At 41.6% G+C, this 19561-nt stretch overlaps 1 protein-coding gene across 4 annotated transcripts in view; it reads left to right on the top strand.

Moving 5' to 3' along the window:
* Positions 1-6445: 6445 nt before the first annotated feature.
* The window catches only part of LOC126278486 (cytochrome P450 4C1-like), a 50146-nt gene continuing 37030 nt past the window's right edge, over positions 6446-19561 (top strand). The window contains exons 1-2 of one of the 4 annotated variants that reach the window (XM_049978646.1): positions 6448-6503; positions 8436-8729. In XM_049978646.1, the coding sequence (XP_049834603.1) occupies positions 8448-8729 (282 nt within the window). In that variant the 5' untranslated portion in view covers positions 6448-6503; positions 8436-8447. Of the gene's footprint in view, positions 8730-19561 lie in introns of all 4 variants that reach the window. The other 3 variants (XM_049978644.1, XM_049978643.1, XM_049978645.1) reach the window with 3 other exon arrangements.

Genomic DNA, 19561 nt, shown 5'->3' with positions numbered 1-19561 from the left:
TCGTTGGCGGATGTTTCTGCCATAACTATTTGCGATTACATGCCTGGCGTAGCAAAGTAGTTCCTCCGCTAGCCACGACCTCTTCGAGCGGATACCGGTCCCTGGCGGCTGTTGTTGGAGACCTGGTGTTTTGTTGTGCTGTGTTCGCTGGTAAGTATTTGTTTTGACATCACAGACGACGTAGGTTCTCCTGATGAATTTAAACCCTGTGATGCAGGCATACCGTGATGGTTCGGCGTAAAATGGGATGCCTATGTGGTATGCGCTACGATGTCCGAAGTGGGCAGCCACAGCAGCGATTCTTTTCCCATCAGTGTATTTAGTTGGACCTCCATTTGAATCTACCTTTAGAATTTTAACCAGTGCATTTCCTTTCATTATCAATTCAACTATTCGTCGATGCCCATCAACCTGTCATTTTCATTAGTGAAAATGTGTTCTAAACATTACTCGGAAATTTTATTCACTACCTTTTCAATGATGCTCCGATCTAACGTTCAAATCATAGGTGTTATTCTGTAGCGACACATTTGAAAATTTATAATCCCACCCTCTATGTAGTGTTTATCACCCTGGTATCGCTTTAATTGAAAGCAACATTCTGGACTGGTAAAAGCAGCCCACTTTCAACAAGTCAGCTCCCTAAAAACCACACTAAATTTTACCCTCATCTTGGTCCATGCTTTGGAACCTTTTTCAAAGTAAATTGTACACCTGGTTGGCTGAGAAGTTAAAAATGCACAACTAATATATCTGTTCCTATATGTGTTTGCATGTAAATATATCTGTAACTATGTTTCCCTGTAATTATCTAGAAGAGACGAAGTGTACTAAGTTGTATATATGATCAGTATAGAATGAAGAAATAGTTCCTACAAATTTTTTATTTAAGTTTACAAATCTTTTTATTTCTCTAAAAAATTAATTTATTTGTGTTAACAGTCTGCGTTTCATAAGATCTATACTTCTGTCGTCGTCAGTTATTTTGGTTCACAAATGGAGTTTCATTTCGTATATTGTTTCATCACCTGGTTTATGAAGGTACCGATAAATACGTAAGCACTTTTATTTTTCTTAAACTGTATCATCATGTCAAACTTTCTTTTAAATCTGATGTACAGATAAATTAGTCTACTGCTACCATTGTCGTAATGTCAATGGCGAACGTTAAATTTGCTTCTATTTCCTTACCCTTAATAATTGCCTTTAGAAAATTTGTCCCTGGTTTCCGTCACTAAAGCTTTATATACAGGTTTAATAACACTTCATATTTCGACAATTATCACATATGTTCGTACTTCTCTTTGATTATTTCGCTATTACTACATTGTTTAGTTCTGTTGTTAGGTTATTAAGCATTATAAACATGTAGAATTTTTTAACCGCTTTTTATTTTTATTCTAAAGAGCCTTTAATAAAATATAATTTGTGTCCAGCTGTCGTCACTCAACTAAGGTACTATTGGAAGTCTCTCTGGAATAACTTATAATCAACGCAGTTCAAGTATCATTGTCTATAAGAGACTATACCCGCTAAAAATATTTCACTCAGGTTCGAAATCACCTTGTGGTTTCACTGTTTGGCAAGTCACCCGCGGTTTTTATCTATCTGGAATATATTGTTTTGTAAACAAAGTAAATAATGATGTATGGTTTCCTGCAAATCCGCGAATGCGCAGGATGCCTCCATCTCTCTCTACCTGCTTGGATTAAACCGGTGCCAGTATTTTTTTTAAATGTAGCTACATGTGTAAATGGCTGTACTTTGTACACTGCTAGTGAACTCGGCAAATGCTAGACATGTGTGGAAATTAGAATTTTTTTCTTTCTTTTTGTCATCAGCCTTCTGACAGGTTTGATGCGGCCCGCCACGAATTCCTCTCCTGTGGTAACCTCTTCCTCTCAAAGTAGCACTTGCAACCTACTTCCTCAATTATTTGCTAGATGAATTTCAATCTCTGTCTTCCTCTACAGTTTTTTCCCTCTACATCCCTCTCTAGTACCATGAAAGACATTGCCTTATGTCTCAACAGATGTCCTATCGTCGTATCCCCTCTCCTTATCAGTGTTTTCCAGGTATTCCTTTCCTCTCCGATTCTGTGCGGAACCTCCTCATTCCTTGCCATATCAGTCCAACTAATTTTCAACATTCGTCTGTAGCACCACATCTCAAATGCTTGGATTCTCTTCCGTTAATGCTATACTCCAGGTGTAGATTCTCAGATACTTCTTCCTCAAATTAAGACCGATATTTGATATTAGTAGAATTATCTTGGCCAGGAATGCCCTTTTGCCATTGCTAGTCTGCTTTGGATATCCTAGCTCCGTCCGTCATTGGTTATTTTATTGCCTAGGTAACAGAATTCCTTAGCTTCATTTATTAAATTGGATATATATATTAAACTCCTTCCCCACTCTCTCTGTCCATCAGTATCTCCATCTTCTCCCATCGCTCTGGGCATCATCTCCTTTCCATTATCTCTGTCAGTATCCTCTTTCCCCTTTCGGTTGGAATCACTGGTATAGTGAGTATGAGATAGAGCTCTCCAGCTCCTGGACCTGTCAGGATAGTAGCTCTAATTACAATATTTCTCATAGTATAAATCTATGAATGTGTAGGATTATAAAGTTTTGTACGATTGTATTTCATAGTAGTATTACAATCGTAAACCGATAAACGATAAATCCAGTTTCACTGTTTTCTGTAAAAGCGAAGGCGAGGAAGAAACAAAAGCTCATTTTTGCATATACAATTTTTCTTTAAAATTTCAACTCATAAATCGTAAGAAGAACGAACATACATGGGGGAAACAATTTGTCTCATAGTTTACATACCCTACTATCGTGGTTAAAACAGATTGCGAGAAAGAAAACTATACCACTCACTTTCACAGCACATCGCAATAATTTCTTTCTCGCATTTGGTTTCAACAAAAAACTTTTACACTGTCGTTAAAAGACGTGGATTTAACCAGAATTGCGGGACGTTGATAAATGCAACTATTGTGATCATTGGTACCTTAATGTGCGACTCTTTCACTGTGTGTCACGTGTCTTTTCTCTGCGTTTAACGGTCTTCTCGCAAAAACACGTTTCAAAATCTGGTATCTGAGGATTTCTCTATGGTCGAAAGTGCACCGCTAAGATAACTGCGCTTGTCTCTATGGGCTTACGCGCCTTGGTTCACACCTCAACACCTGTGACGCTGACCAGGGGAAAATAAGCATTAAGGGCTTCCTTTTGCCCCATGGACTTGGAGATACTAAGCAACAAAGGAAACGTACTTCTCGTTATAACTATTACTCTGCAAACAAAGGCAGTACTAGCCAGCCAGCTACCCGCGTGATCTAACGCGCTGCTTCCCGGACGGGAAGGCGTGCCGGTCCCCAGCACGAATCCGACTTGCGGATTAGTGTCGAGTTCCGGTGTGGCGGACAGCCTGTGGATGGTTTTTAAGGTGGTTTTCAATCTACCTTGGCGAATGCGGGCTGGTTCCCTTATTCCGCCTCAGTTACACTATGTCGGTGATTGCTGAACAAACACTGTTTCCACCCGCGAACACCATACTTACTCTAGCACACAAACATTTGGGTTTACACTCGTCTGGTATGAGACGCTCCCAGAGGGAGGGGTTCACTGGGGCCCGAACAGCACAATAACCCTGGATTCGGTGTGGGACGGCGGTGGGATGGATAGACTGCTGTGGTCTGTTGTGGGGTTGTGAACCATTGAGGGCTACGGCGGACAGAAGGCTCACCATCGTTTCTAGGTCCCCGGTTCAATACATAAAATACAGTACTGATGTAGTGTCGTTCTGTACACTGACCACAGCAACCCATAAAAATAACTGAAATTATACTCCTAGCCCTCTGCATTTCATATAAATATTTACGCATTATTTACATTCAAAAAATGTAGCCTATGTCCACCCAAATGTTTATACGGGTACTTCGTTAAAATTTGAAGTAAATCACCCAATCACTTTTCGAGATTTTTGCTAACAACATTTCTGTATTATTTATTACATACACTTTTAGAGTAAACTTGCTGAAAGTAAATGGCCTATGTCGTTCTGAACGTTTGTTCGAGTATTGGCTAAAAAATTAAAGTGCATGGGTCAAACGTTTCCCGAGATGTGTCTGATGTCCTTAGGTTAGCTAGGTGTAAGTAGTTCTAAGTTCTAGGGGACTGATGACCTCAGAAGTAAAGTCCCATAGTGCTCAGAGGCATTTGAACCATTTGAAGCAAGGGAAGAAGAAAGTTCTAATAAATGTCGGTTGTGAATATCATATTTTTGGAGTTACTGTCTACAACCACTTCTGTCAGTGATATCCATGTCTCTGCGCAACTTATCACAACACGTGCTCGATGTGACTGCCATCCAATGCAATCGAGCTTTCCACCTCACATCTCATGGAATCACACATTCGTTGGAACACTCAAGGTCATTGGCGGGTTGCATTGCAGGTACTGATCACGCGATCTCTGCTTTGATTTGCTGGCCTCTTAGCAAAACATATGTGGCGTCTTCTGTGTTGATTTGGCTGTACATCCAGTGAGGGACAGGGAAAAAATATTACAGTGTATATTGCTGCATCACAACAAACAATGCACCATGGGCACACCAGGTGAAAATAACATTCCTGACAGGTACATTATTGACTGCAGTACGCTACGGAATACTGTATGTGTTCTTGTGCTGGACACGTGCTTCATACCAGTGCAAAGATGATGTTCTGCATATACGACTAGTATGCAAGATATTTCCTCATTTGTCTCCTCACGAAGTCTTCGGTGTTTAAGATATTCTTCTTATATACATGCAGGTGACAATTCCGAAGATACGAGGTTTACTACCAATATGTATAGACACTTTTTTCTTTCTCTGTTGCATACTGTATCCTCCGTAAATGTTGGAATCTTTTTTCCGGACACTAATAGTTAGCCTACGTTCGTCCGAATGTTCGTTAAACAAGTGAAACTCTGAATTAAATCAGTCAATGGCACAATTTTCGCTTTTTGCTAACAAGGTTTCCCCTTTATATATTAGGTACTATACATATTAAAAACATACATCGCCTATGTGCGTCCGAATTCATATTTGACCAATGTGTATAAAGTAGATCGGTTTCCAGACTTTTGATAACAATGTTAAAAAACGACTTCTATTCAGCTGGCCAACCAGACATTACCCTGTTATTCAATTTGCCAATTTTCTATTAGAAACGAAAACAAAAGGTAACTCTGTTTATAGTGTAACATTTAAAAAGTTTCATTTCCATGTATTCATGAAAACACATTTCAAATTATGAAATACTCATGCAAAACAATATACGTCACGTGCAAATGTCCAAATGTAGTATCCCGGACAGTGTCTGAACTTGGGCGCTGCTGCTTCGCCTATTTGTAACGAGATTTTGTGAACGTCTCCATGGAAACGCATCTTCATAGATCTGTAGACGGCAGTTGTTTTCGCCCACAACAGTTTGCACTTCGTAGTTGAAAGCTGTCAAAAAAGCTACCATACAACATCGTTCATGATGCGCACTTTTTTCTCGCATCTTAGTGTTTATAGTTCTTGAACTATGTGTCCTACAATGATATATATCTGTAGATACAGTCAGCGGCATATGTGGATATTGTCTGCCAAATGTGTCACGAATAGAATTAGTAGGAAGGAAGTAATAAATTTGAACATCAGACATGGTGTGGCACTTTTTCACTCATCTCAGAGTGTATGACATCGTCTTTCCTGAACTGTGGTAGGTTGCTGGTTCCTATCCCACAGCGGAAGTTGCCTCACGTTAAGAGATATGTATACTATGTTTGGTTGGAATCGGTGGAGTGGTTTAGAAGGAGATGTCGAACATATGCACACGCACATACACACATGCAGATACACACACGTACATACACACACGTACATACATCCATTTTTATAATATGCATGGACAGATAATAAGCTTGTACGTCCCACAGGGGATTACACGGCCAGTTAAAATTTAAAACCTATGTTTAGATTCCTCATATTTCCTTCGTTTAATTAGAAAAATTTCTACTAACACATTTTGAAAATCTTAATAGTCGTGTTGTGCGCCAGGTCAAATGGTTACTCGAGGACGTGGTGTGTAGTCCTTCTGTTGTCCTTTTCTTATTTCGTTCTGTAAAGTAAGCCATATTTGTTATTCCATTCGAAGACGTAATCTCCGTATACAGTTATTTCCGAAGTGCGTAACCCAGCATTTATCTGTAATTAGACAGGTCTATCACGCCTGCCACGTAAGCAGTATGTCATCAGTCTCATTAGGAAATTTCAGATTACACCTTGCTTCTGTGTTCTTGGAACAGATTAATGGATCCTTTCGCGTCAGCAAGATGCGTGGGAAGCATCCCGGAACACCGACTCTCTCGCGAGCGTATATATATGGAAGCTAGAGAAGTGGAGAATCTTTCATTATGAACGTAGCGACAGAATAACGTGTGCTCAAGTAACGTTCACTTACGGTCAGTAGCGCAACTCTCGCTTCTTTTTCGTAAACGGAGAGTATTTGTATCGTAGTTTGCAGTGTGCATTCAGCTATTAGTATGAAGTGTAATAACTAATTGGAATATACTTCATATCTGATTATCAAGATAGCTGAGGAGTGTGTAACACCTAATCGTTCGCTTCACAGATCGCAGGAGCCATCACACCATTCAGAGTTCGTATTCACTATTCTCACGAGGTGCTGGACGTGTGCGTCTGTTTTTCAGTCCCACATTAATTTTCAATGAATATACTTGTACTGTTTTTGTACTCCAGGTATATAATGTTTTCCACGCTTTTCCTCTTGGTCTAAGAGACGGTTTCCAGTGAAAAACACAAGTCATATTTCCACTGATCTCATGTTTTATAATACCTGTACTTGAATGCAAGACTAATAAGTGCGCCTAGAAACAACCTAGGCAGTTCTTTCACATTTCGAGGTAAACATTGTTTGATGAACGATTCGAAGGAGACCTAATTTTCTCAGAAAGCTTTCATCAAGTTGATGTATGGTTATTCATAAAATATAAAATTTGGTTAGAGATCTTGTGAATTTATTCTTACAGTTGAAACCACAAAAAGGAATCCTTGACTCTGTATAAGACCCTCATTGTACTTTCTGAGTTTTATCAGTAAGCAAATTTGTTGGGTAATTCTGCATTCTGTGCACAAGTGTAATGTTATGTACCTGCTCTGTTAGCTACTATTTCAATTCCGTGACAACTATAAAAAAAAACTTTGACCTTTTGTGACTGACATAGCTTCCTATGCAGAGTTAATGCCACCGATGAATGCAGAGTGGAAAATCAGCTTAAACGTGTCGGTAAGCAGGAGCTGTCTGCTGGAGGCGATATGTAAGAAGCTTGAAATAGTGTGGCAGAAGATAATAGACGGTGCAGTCAACAGCAAGCTATCGTTGCTGGAGTAGCTTTTGGTACAAGGCTGTACCTACCAGTCACAGGTAAATTTTGGAGTGGGACTGAGCAGAAAGAAGAAGACGGACTTTCTGCATTTTGACTGAAATTGAATTTATGAACCAATGATTTTAATGCCACCGTATAATGCAACCACAGTTTCTTGTTAAAGTTGTTCCTGGGAGCTTTAAAAGGACGACTAATTTAAAATTAAGAACTTATTCCAATATTTCAGCCGGGGCATTGCACTGATAATTTCAATGAAATTTATAAAATATTTGTTATCGGTATGAAACAACGAAATTGTCACTGCGTTTGAGGTAGAAACAAGGAGTGACACAGGCTCTTCAAAGGCGTAAAACAACGCCTATCGAGCTACAAAAAGTAGTTTAACTAGAGATTAGGGACTAGATAACTAGCTACGTAGATAGTGACCACGCCAAGCTATTCAGATTATCAGCACAGAGGCTTTGTTGGTAAAACTAAAAGGTAGATTACAATGTTCAAGCTCTCCTTTATTTTATATTGCATGTTAGACATCCTTATATAAAACTTCGTGGCCGTGATTCAGTAACTTGCGAGTAAATGAATACCACATTGCATTCGTGTCTAATATCACCTGGTTATTAAATGTGCAGTTCACAACTACTGCTACTTTTGTGTATGGAAAATCTTATTTTCATATCTCTGTAAACTATGTTTCGGTAAATCAGGCAGATAACGTCTGCAGCGTTGTAGCATCGCATGACAAAGATTGACGAGAGGTTGATAGTTCCGACTTCTTTAATTCAGTTTGTTTTTCTTGACTGGTGGAACATTAGTTTAAAAGGTAACTTAAGGGTAACTGCATTGATACTACTGCCAGAAAACTGCAACAAGTGCAGCAAGTCATACTACAGAAGGGTATGGTGGAGTGAGTAGGTCTCGACGCAGCTGAGAAGCCGTCTCCACGGGACTTGCACCCGTGTCTGTGTGCTGTGCATGTGACTGGAGTAGCAGGTGCTGAAGATGACGTCACAGCAGGTGCAATGGGCGGGGTGGCCGGTGCTTGTGGTGCTGGCGGCGCTGTTCTGGCCGCTGTGGCGTTGGTGGTGGGGGCGGCAGCGGCTGCGGCAGCTGGCGGCGCGCATCCCGGGGCCCGAACCCTGGCCTCTGGTGGGCAACGCGCCGCTCTTCTGCAGGAATCCCCAGCGCGCCTTCCAGACGGTACTGGCGCTCATAGATCACTACGGACCCACCGTCCGTGTCTGGATCGGCTCCAAGCTCTACATCGTCGTCACTGACCCTCAGGTAAGCGCAGCTGCTGGAACTGTGGGTCTCACCGAAAAATCTTATTGCTCAACAGGGCCAAATTCCTTTTCTCGTTGACAAATGTGTCTTGTTGTTGTTGTGGTCTTCAGTCCTGAGACTGGTTTGACGCAGCTCTCCATGCTTATTCTGTCAATATTTCACCCACATATCACGAAGTATGTGGTAGTCAACAACTCTTGTCCGAGAAAGGTGGTGGATTCTTTACTGTGCTATTCTACTAATCTATCGGATGATTATAATTTAAGTGCAGTTACGCATAGAGATCCAATATGGACCGTTATTGTCTAGGGACTGATGACCTTCGCAGCCCAGTCCCATAAGATTTCACACTCTTTTTTTTTTGTTATATTCGTATGGCAGCGAAACTTCGTAGATAGGCTATTGCGATAATACGGAACTGAAGCCGGCCGCTGTGAGCGAGTGATTCCAGGCGCTTCATTCCGGAACCGCGCTGTTGCTACGGTCGCAGGTTCAAATCCTGCCTCGAGCATGGATGTGTGTGATGTCCTTAGGCTAGTTGGTTTAAGTAGTTCTAAGTCTAGGGGACTGATGACCTCAGATGTTAAGTCCCATAGTACTCAGAGCCATTTGGACCATTTTGAACGGAACTGATATATGCTGAAATAAAATAGCCCCAGTTTTGGTCACCAGCTGGAAATCTGTCGCTGTGAATTCAAGAGAGTACGTATATAAATGTTTCCATTTGTAATGGATTAAGAATGGGACGTGGGCAAAAAGATCAAACAAGTGAGAAAGGCCGTATCTTGATTTTATTGTTAACCGCCATTTACATAACTTGTTCAGTATGAGCACCAGAGATGAGTACCAGAGACGTCGACGAAATGCTGCATCCGTAAAAAGATGTGATCAACAATGTTTTTTTAATTCATGATGGAAAAATGTAGCAAGGAGTGATAAATATGTTGAAGAGAGAGTCTTGGCTGCGAAACGCGCTTCATTATATTACACTTTTCCAATAACGCGTTTCGCCTTGTTTAAGGCATCTGCAGGCTGACTGGCACAAAAGATGATAATCACATAGGCTGGCATTCATGCGAATCTCTTAACTGGGAAACACCTTAGTCAATATTTTAAGCACGTTGAGTGGTGTACTGAGAGAAAATAATGTTGAGTATTCGTGAAGTCATGTCCAAAATGCATAAAACGCAGACAAGTGCAACTGCCTAGTAAGGGCTTTTGTGCATTTTAGAACATGACTTCCTATACACTCAACACTATTTTGTATCAGGACATCACGTAATTTGCTTAAAACACTGATGACGGTTTTTTCCTGCTAAGACATTTGTATGGGCGGCAGCCTATGTGTTCAGCACCAGTTATGCCACAATATATGAAGATGCCTTAAACACGGCAAAATGCGTGACTGGCAAAAGTTAAAATGATGAAGCCTGTTTTGCGGCCAAGACGGTTTATCTATTCAAAAATGATCAATAGTTGTCCGCAGCAGTTCCGATGGAATCTGAGCAACATGTTCCTGTATACTGTCGTTGAGAGCAGGTAGAGGCCGAACGTGTTCCTGGTGAAAGCATTCGTTTAAGTATCTATAGAGCCGAGAATCACATGGATTCAGATAAGTCAATCTTGCAGGCTGTGGGTCTGAAAAACTCTGGAAATAACACGTTCATGAAAGATTGCCGTATGCAGGTGTTTCACTGGGAGAGCAACATGAGGTGCTACCCCAACTTCCACAAAGAAAGTGGTTTCTACGCACTTAAACTCTTCCAAACCAGGAATCACACGCTGTACGAGTATGTCTCAATAACGAGTACATGCCGCTATGCACCTGGCAGACCCTCTGGGAGTATTTTCTTCAAAAAAAGAACGGACCGAGAATAAAGGTGCTTGTGAATTCACATGCATTCATACACGGTGAGTGGGATGCCTTTTAGTGCACAACATGCGGATTAACAGTGCCCCAAATTCGGCAGTTCTCATGTTTACTCACGTTATGGCTTGTCAAATGATAGCGCCGATATCATAACGTCATAACATGCACAGTACCAGAACTGCAGCGATGGACACAGTTGGAACTTATCGGTTCCACATTAACGCATTGGCATGTCTAACAAGCTTCGATGTCACGCGATAATTACAGTCCATATTGGACCTTCGTACCATCCGGTACGTAACGTAAACACGAGTGGAAAGCGTCAGTCACTGCCAGGAGACACTGACCTAGAATTGAGTAAATCCGCCTCTAGCAATGACAACGGTCTCATATCGGCAAGCAGTCAACAAGTTTCTGTTGGAGTACAAAAAAGGCGAATGTGTTTCTATTTGAAAGACCCTGACACGTAAGTGGAGAACCAGCTCCCTCAATCCTCATTTCGCTTTCCTCACCAAAAATTTTGTCATGCGAATATATTCACTCTTTTTGACGGACGGCGTTCTAAATCGTTTTACCTAATCTCTAATTGTGGTGAAGCATTCATACTCAGCAACTCACTGCCTCTATTCGTCTGTATGTGTGTCTCCCACACTTCTCCATTTTCTGCCATTTATTTATTGAATATCTCACTACCACTGTCTCCAATCTCACTTATACTATCTCTTTTGTCATTCTCTTCCAGTCTCACTGTCTCCAACGTACCTCGGTAGTTCAAAAATTCTAGACGGTTCAGCTTATTTTTTCCTCTATAGCCACGAGTTTGAAATTTCGGTCATAAATGCGCCCTCGCTTATACTAACAAGTTAAAGTTTGCCTAGCTGGGAAGGCCAGACTCCCCCAGGCTTCTAGGCCTATATGGCCTCTACTTATACGTATTGTTCAGTTTCACTGTTTGCTCTGCCTTTGGCGCCCACTGCTATTAGCTTTATCCATCTCTCTTTCTCCTCGACTACTGTTTTCTCCCTCCCATCATCACTACCTCCTCCCTTCTTCTGTCCCACTGGCACTGCCTCCTATCTCTTCCACCGTCACTGTTACTCTTTTCCAACACAAAAACCGTGAATATGTTCGCATCCATTAATTTTTGCTGAGGAAGGCGGAATGAGAATTGAGGCATTTGGTTTCCCCTCTCTTATAGAAGAGCATTTAGTTTTTTTTCTCTTGATCCGACAAGAATATCTTTCCACTGGTTACCTTCTTTACCCAGCTACAGAAGGGTGTGCTCCTTACTTATACCAAATTCCATAGGTCAGTAAAGTTTTGAAAATTTTATTATATACTTCGACTTGTTTATGTACTTCGACACATATAAACAACAAATAAGTATGTTAAATATGTAAGGTTAACATAAAATCGTGTACTTTACTATTTTTCTGGATACTTTGGCCTCAGATAGCAATTCGTCGAGAAAGACCGGCTTCTGATTTGTATCTTAAAAGAGTAAAACTCTTATAAGAAATATTTTACTGAATGTGAAGTCTTTTCATTTTACGTAATTTTTAACAATCATTGCAAGTTATTTTCAGTCTTGTTGAGATCCTTTACAGCTAATCTTTGTCACTGCAGTATCACTTTGGGCATATTTGAGTAGGAGTAAAGTACCCATTGTACAGAGACGGTTCGTCTTAATGTTATGTTGGTGGAAAAAATTCACCTAAACATTTTTGCTGACCTCGGAACCTCTGCAATGGCTCTAAACCCTTGCCATGTGTTCACTACGTCATTGCATATTTTAAGTGCATATGTACAGAAAATTAGAACCTCTTGATCTCCGCAAACGATAATGATATCGAAAAAAATTTTCAGAGTTCCCCAAGAATATCATATTAAGAGAACATAAAAAAGGTTTATCTTTACGCTACGAATATAAATTGTAGAAGTGCCATCCTCACAGTTGGCAATTTTCGTAGTAAAAAATCATGGTTTTTCAGGTTTTTTCAGGAACAACCCACGAACAAGTGATGCTTCTATAAACTGCCTATGATTCATCATAGACTACACCTAATGCAAAAGAAGAAACAGATTCTCTCAATTTGTCTGCGTTTAAGGAGGTGTATAGTGTTTAATTTTTGACCCTGTATTGTATACCCGTTCTTCCAATAGGTAAAAAAATACTCGCTAGGCCAAGGGCTGCCAAAAACACCTGACACCTTATGTCTGTGATCAATAGAATACTATAATTAGGTCTCTAATTGTTACCATATTCCATGGATATTGACATATATTTCGCTGATTTTTCGAATTAGTTCTATATAATTTCAAAGATCGGGTGGTTTAGATGGCCATCCAAAGTGCGATTGAGTGCATGAGTATTCGTCATTTCAGCGTTTGTCGTCTACTAGCTAATTTTCGTTTGTTTTGCTGAATGAATGCATGTACCTTGTAGCATATCTGTCTTTACCCGAACAAATATGTTCTCGATAGCTGCACCTCCATCGAATCTGGCTGAGAAATGAGTGGTTGGAAATAGGCAATTGCGAATAATATACACTCCTGGAAATTGAAATAAGAACACCGTGAATTCATTGTCCCAGGAAGGGGAAACTTTATTGACACATTCCTGGGGTCAGATACATCACATGATCACACTGACAGAACCACAGGCACATAGACTCAGGCAACAGAGCATACGCAATGTCGGCACTAGTACAGTGTATATCCACCTTTCGCAGCAATGCAGGCTGCTATTCTTCCATGGAGACGATCGTAGAGATGCTGGATGTACTCCTGTGGAACGGCTTACCATGCCATTTCCACCTGGTGCCTCAGTTGGACCAGCGTTCGTGCTGGACGTGCAGACCGCGTGAGACGACGCTTCATCCAGTCCCAAACATGCTCAATGGGGGACAGATCCGGAGATGTTGCTGGCCAGGGTAGTTGACTTACACCTTCTAGAGCACGTTGGGTGGCACGGGATACATGCGGAAATGCATTGTCCTGTTGGAACAGCAACTTCCCTTGCCGGTCTAGGAATGGTAGAACGATGGGTTCGATGACGGTTTGGATGTACCGTGCACTATTCAGTGTCCCATCGACGATCACCAGAGGTGTACGGCCAGTGTAGGAGATTGCTCTCCACACCATGATGTCGGGTGTTGGCCCTGTGTGCCTCGGTCGTATGCAGTCCTGATTGTGGCGCTCACCTGCACGGCGCTAAACACGCATACGACCATCATTGGCACCAAGGCAGAAGCGACTCTCATCGCTGAAGACGACACGTCTCCATTCGTCCCTCCATTCACGCCTGTCGCGACACCACTGGAGGCGGGCTGCACGATGTTGGGGCGTTAGCGGAAGACGGCCTAACGGTGTGCGGGACGGTTGCGAATGGTCCTCGCCGATACCCCAGGAGCAACAGTGTCCCTAATTTGCTTGGAAGTGGCGGTGCGGTCCCCTACGGCACTGCGTAGGATCCTACGGTCTTGGCGTGCATCCGTGCGTCGCTGCGGTCCGGTCCCAGGTCGACGGGCACGTGCACTTTCCGCCGACCACTGGCGACAACATCGATGTACTGTGGAGACCTCACGCCCCACATGTTGAGCAATTCGGCGGTACGTCCACCCGGCCTCCCGCATGCCCACTATACACCCTCGCTCAAAGTCCGTCAACTGCACATACGGTTCACGTCCACGCTGTCGCGGCATGCTACCAGTGTTAAAGACTGCGATGGAGCTCCGTATGCCACGGCAAACTGGCTGACACTGACGGCGGCGGTGCACAAATGCTGCGCAGCTAGCGCCATTCGACGGCCAACACCGCGGTTCCTGGTGTGTCCGCTGTGCCGTGCGTGTGATCATTGCTTGTACAGCCCTCTCGCAGTGTCCGGAGCAAGTATGGTGGGTCTGACACACCGGTGTCAATGTGTTCTTTTTTCCATTTCCAGGAGTGTAGTCTACACCAAATTTGCAGTTCTAACAGTTATTTGCAGTTCAAACCGTTTTTTGAAGTTGGAACACTTATTTTTCTCTTAGATTTTGAATGAACCACTATTTATCGCCAGTTCTAATCCAATTTACTTAAATTATGACAGACAATCCGAAAGCCACATACTACACTAGATTGATGACCTATAATGTGCTTCTTCATGTGCAGTGACCTGACACTGAAGTATCTGTACACAAAAATTTAATTGTGGTGGACAAATATTTAATGCAGTCACAGAATTATGCTCTTGTGACTCTGTGTTTCAGATCCAAATTTCGAATAGGCACAAACACGACGCCCTCATTAATTGATACTGCTCACAGGCTAATCTGCCTCACAGCAAGTATGACAGAAGTTAGACACAGTTCATAATAACAGTAATAATAATAACACACTCTGTGTCCAACTAATCATTCAGCATTCAGTACAGTCACTGGATGATCAAAAAAACTCCCACAAACAAAATCTGGATAAAATCCGGTACACTTTCTGACTTGAAATTTGTACTGCATCGTCTGCTGTAAATTTCCTCGTATCGGCGGACATAGCTCTTTCTCCTGTCAAACTCGCTGCAGACTGACCTAAAATGGCTCCGGACAAGACGCTTTTATATGTTTACGGCAGTTAAAAGTAAGCTGTTGTTGCTTACTAGATTTTTCAGAAATTGAATTAGGGATTAACATTTCTCAGTAACTGAATAGTGGAGGGACATTATTTTTAATAACGCCTTTCATATACAATAGTAATTGCTATTGAATTACGCTGGTATGCTTGCCTGCATGTGGGATTCTATTTCAGTAGCGAACTAACGATCTTCATTATTCCAGAGTTAATTGAGTGCTATTATTGCTAACATATATTCAGCACTGATTGTATGGATACTTTTTCACTTGTCTGTATATCCTTCTCAGCTATTCTATCAGCAGTTCAGTAATCAGGTAAATGTGTAGAAATGAACAATGACAATGAAATCTTAAATTATTCATGTTTTGTAAATAGCCTAGTTTTTAGGCAAACTAGCTAGCTTATTAACTCCTAGTAATCAAAGGAATGTGATAGATAATAAAGCTATATTGGATAATCCCCGACTCAGTTTTCGAAACTTTTGGACAGTCTCCACGTGCTAACTGGATGCAGATATCTTCGGAATACTCACTGGGAAACTGATTGAATTTGAACTCCATTCACTGACCGCAAAAATGCCTATCGGGATTGAGCTATTGTCTCGGGCGAAGTGCGTGAGTCCTTGACGGTTATGATTTCCAACGACAACTGACTTTACGCCGTTTTTCATGGCTGGGGCTGGCACACTATTACTTTCAGTCACAACGAATAGCCTTTATTGGTGCACCAAGAACTATAAACAGTGTAGTAATGGGCTCGTCTGAACGTGATGGCTCCTTTGTCCCATTCTGTCACGTTTCCACGCTAAACATGCACGCTGAAAAAGGTCGGTGGGATTACTAATCACGGCCTAATCATGCCCTTTGTACTGCATTGTTACAAATAAAGTTTTTGATAAGTTTCGAAAGACTCATTTAGGCATATGAAACTATATAAAAATGTCTCAACATTGGCATAGCTAACCTCTTCTCTCTAGAAATCAGCTTACGCTCAAATACATTCGGGGATCGTACAACATTAACTAATCCATTTTCAGCCCGTTGTAGAACTCTCAACAAAGAAGAATGCCTCGAAACGGAAGTTCAAAAATACGAAGGTCAGAACGGTACACCAAAATCAAAGAGTGCATATTTTCCAGGAACAATGTCCTGTACTCCAGCTTTAATAAGCCGTGCCATTTTCTTTCCTCGATCAGAGCTGTCTCCGGCTGCCTCTTAGCTCCCTGTTCTGATAAAAAACTGTTATCGAATAATAGGACACGACCGGGTTCAACAAGAGATCACGCAACTTCCATTGTCACAACTGTCGATTTCATATTACTGCAGTAAATCTGTTCCCGTGTAGTTACACATAACCACCCTAGAATTGGGACGTCCGTTTATGAAACTTTAAACTGCCAGTAACACACCGTATCCAGGTCCTCATGACTCTGCCATCTTCCTTCCACAGGAGTCTGTGGCGGTAGGAAAATTTAAACACTGAAATAACGACCTATCCGCCAACCAATGCCTGTCGGTGGTGTCAACATATGTCATAAATTTCAGGTATTCTTTGTCTTCCGCAACAACTTTCCAACTTTACTGTTACCAACTTTTTATTTCCACCCTTCCGGCCTGCTTCAATAAAAAAAGGGAAATCACACGTTTCTAATATGTATGGGAATTGCATGTAGGTCCTAATCTTCTTCTCTCCCCAGTCCTTGACCAACTCCGCCTCCTCTTTCTTAACCCATCTCCTCCTCCTTCCCCTTCTATCTATCTTCTTCTATGTCCATCTTCTTCTTTTCCCCTCTCTTAACATCTCCTCTTGCTCCCTCTCTCTCCTCCTCGCTGCCTCCCCATCCTCTGTCCATCTTCTCCTCCCACCTCTTTCTCTATCTCCACCTACCCTCTTTCTCTCTCTCTCTCTCTCTCTCTCTCTCTCTCTCTCTCTCTCTCTCTCTTTCTCTCTCTCTCTCTCTCCCCATCTCCTCTTTCCCGTTTCCTATGTCAATTTCCTCAAAAACCTCTGTCCATCTCCTCTTTGCCCCCTCTATCGGATGTTGAGCCTTGTTTATTTTTATTACAAAAATGGCTCTGAGCACTATGAGACTTAACTTCTGAGGTCATCAGTCCCCTAGAACTTAGAACTACTTAAACCTAACTAACCTAAGGACATCACACACATCCATGCCCGAGGCAGAATTCGAACCTGCGACCGTAGCGATCGCGCGGTTCCACACTGAAGCGTCTAGAATCGCTCGGCCACATCGGCCGGCTATTTTTTTTATTGCAAATGCAGATCATATAATAATATCCTAATCATATACCAATAAGCCACAAATGAAACTTTCCTGTTTGCTGTCAATGTTTCACTATACGTGCCTATATGTTTCTTACAAATTCAAAGTAAATCGCGAATTTTGAGACTTCGGTTACAGTATTTTTCCTTTATGTGTTATACGCGTTTATTGGTATATGATATGAACTAAAATACATGGTGAATAACCTAAAACATGCACGGCAAATATTGCGGAAATGTTGCGCCAAATTATAATGTCAGTGATGATTGTTGCAGAATTCTAGTGCGAGTTGTTTACGAGATACCGTATTTTTAAAAGTTCCCACATCGACATTTGTAAAATACTGGTGGTAGCATACACTGAAGAACAACATACCTGTTAAATTAGATTTTTGGATTCTCACCAGTAACGAGACTACTGACTATCATAAGTTGCGTTCTAAATGAGCACCGGCAGCGGCAATACGCGCTTTCAGTGTGGTATGGAGCAACTGCCGCACACGTGTTGGCATTTAAGCGGAGATGTCCGAGTAGGCTGCAGTAATACGTCGTTGCATATCCTGGGGTGTAGTTGGTATGTCCCTGTGGACAGCGTCTCTCTGCTTTCCCGGTAGAAGAGAGATGTTAACACGTTTCTCATAATAATTTCCATGCAGCACTTGGTGGAGAGAGATGTGATAGAATTAGAATCTAAATCGAAGGAGAACCTGTAGGTCACTTGCGTGACCCATGCTACTTCCTCGTGGGATCGCGTGGAAGCTAACGTGCGGATCAACTATCACAGCAGCAATAACATTAATTTCTCCCACTTCTGTCCTCACTTATTTCCTTCTGTTACGTTGTCTAGGTTTCACACAACTACTATCACGTAACTGGTTGGATGGGTTGATAAATAATTGTCGAGACGGTTGACATCTAACAACAACGTACTGCATTCTTCCTACACCCTACAGCTCGAGCATGTTGGCATTTTCTGCATTGCTAAATCCCAAGGCCCAGTCTCGACGTACTGCTTGGACTATCACACACTAACTCGCTAGCAAGTCACGATGCACTGAAGATACACACAAGCACACTGTAACGAAACGTAACAAAGTCGTACCTATCAAATACCCACGTTGAATGTCAAACAAGTGATGGTGGGGAAACTTTTCAAAATACGATATCTCACAAACGAATCGCACTAATCCTACAACAAACACCATTGACATTCTAATTTACATTGTTAAGCTGTTAATGTCAATAGGTATTGTTGCATTTGTAATAGTGTATGTTAGCACAAAAGTACACTTTCAAACTACTTTTACAGTCCGTTTATCGGCGGACAATATGAGCCCCTGACTACCAACCCATTCTTTGAAAACCGCACACCAGCAGCAAATTTCCGCAGTATTTGCGGTGCAATCTTTGGGTGATTCACTCTGTGTACATATATTACAGAACTGGGAACCCAAAAACACTTCCTATTAGAAATTAACGTTGGGTCAAAATTTCAAAGCAATCTGTGAAGAACTTTTGGAGATTTGAGATTTTGAAGAAACGAACATTACGTTTGTACTAATACAGAAATTGTAAATGTTGCCACTAGCAAATATCCGAAAATTTTTTACCAAATGTTTTGAAATGTAGACGCAACATTGCATTTAAACAAACGTGTGTCTTTGTGTACTTTTGTGTTAGCAGAAGAGCCAACACCGTGTTACGAGTGAAGGCCGAAATGCACGCGTTTTAGCTCACGCAGGCTGGCGTGAAAAGAGAAGAACTATACTTACGTGAGGTCTGGAACATGATAAGGAATGAGAATTCAGAAAGCGGACATAATTAGCTTGATACTTAACTTTAATCCATTAATGATGAACGTCGCTCTTGACGGTAGATGATTCACAATATTATGTGTTCAGAATACATTCATTTAAATATGAATTATAGTAACTGAATATGGCACCTTGCTTCGACGTAGCAAATGACGTAGCTGAAGGCTATGCTAAACTGTCGTCTCTGCAAATGAGAACGTATGTAGACAGTGAACCATCGCTAGCAAAGTCGGCTGTACAACTGGGCGAGTGCTAAGGAG

The sequence above is a fragment of the Schistocerca gregaria genome, chromosome 6, assembly GCF_023897955.1.
Source record: "Schistocerca gregaria isolate iqSchGreg1 chromosome 6, iqSchGreg1.2, whole genome shotgun sequence".
In the NCBI taxonomy this organism is placed as follows: domain Eukaryota; kingdom Metazoa; phylum Arthropoda; class Insecta; order Orthoptera; family Acrididae; genus Schistocerca; species Schistocerca gregaria.
This window is presented reverse-complemented; position numbering and strand designations above follow the sequence as displayed.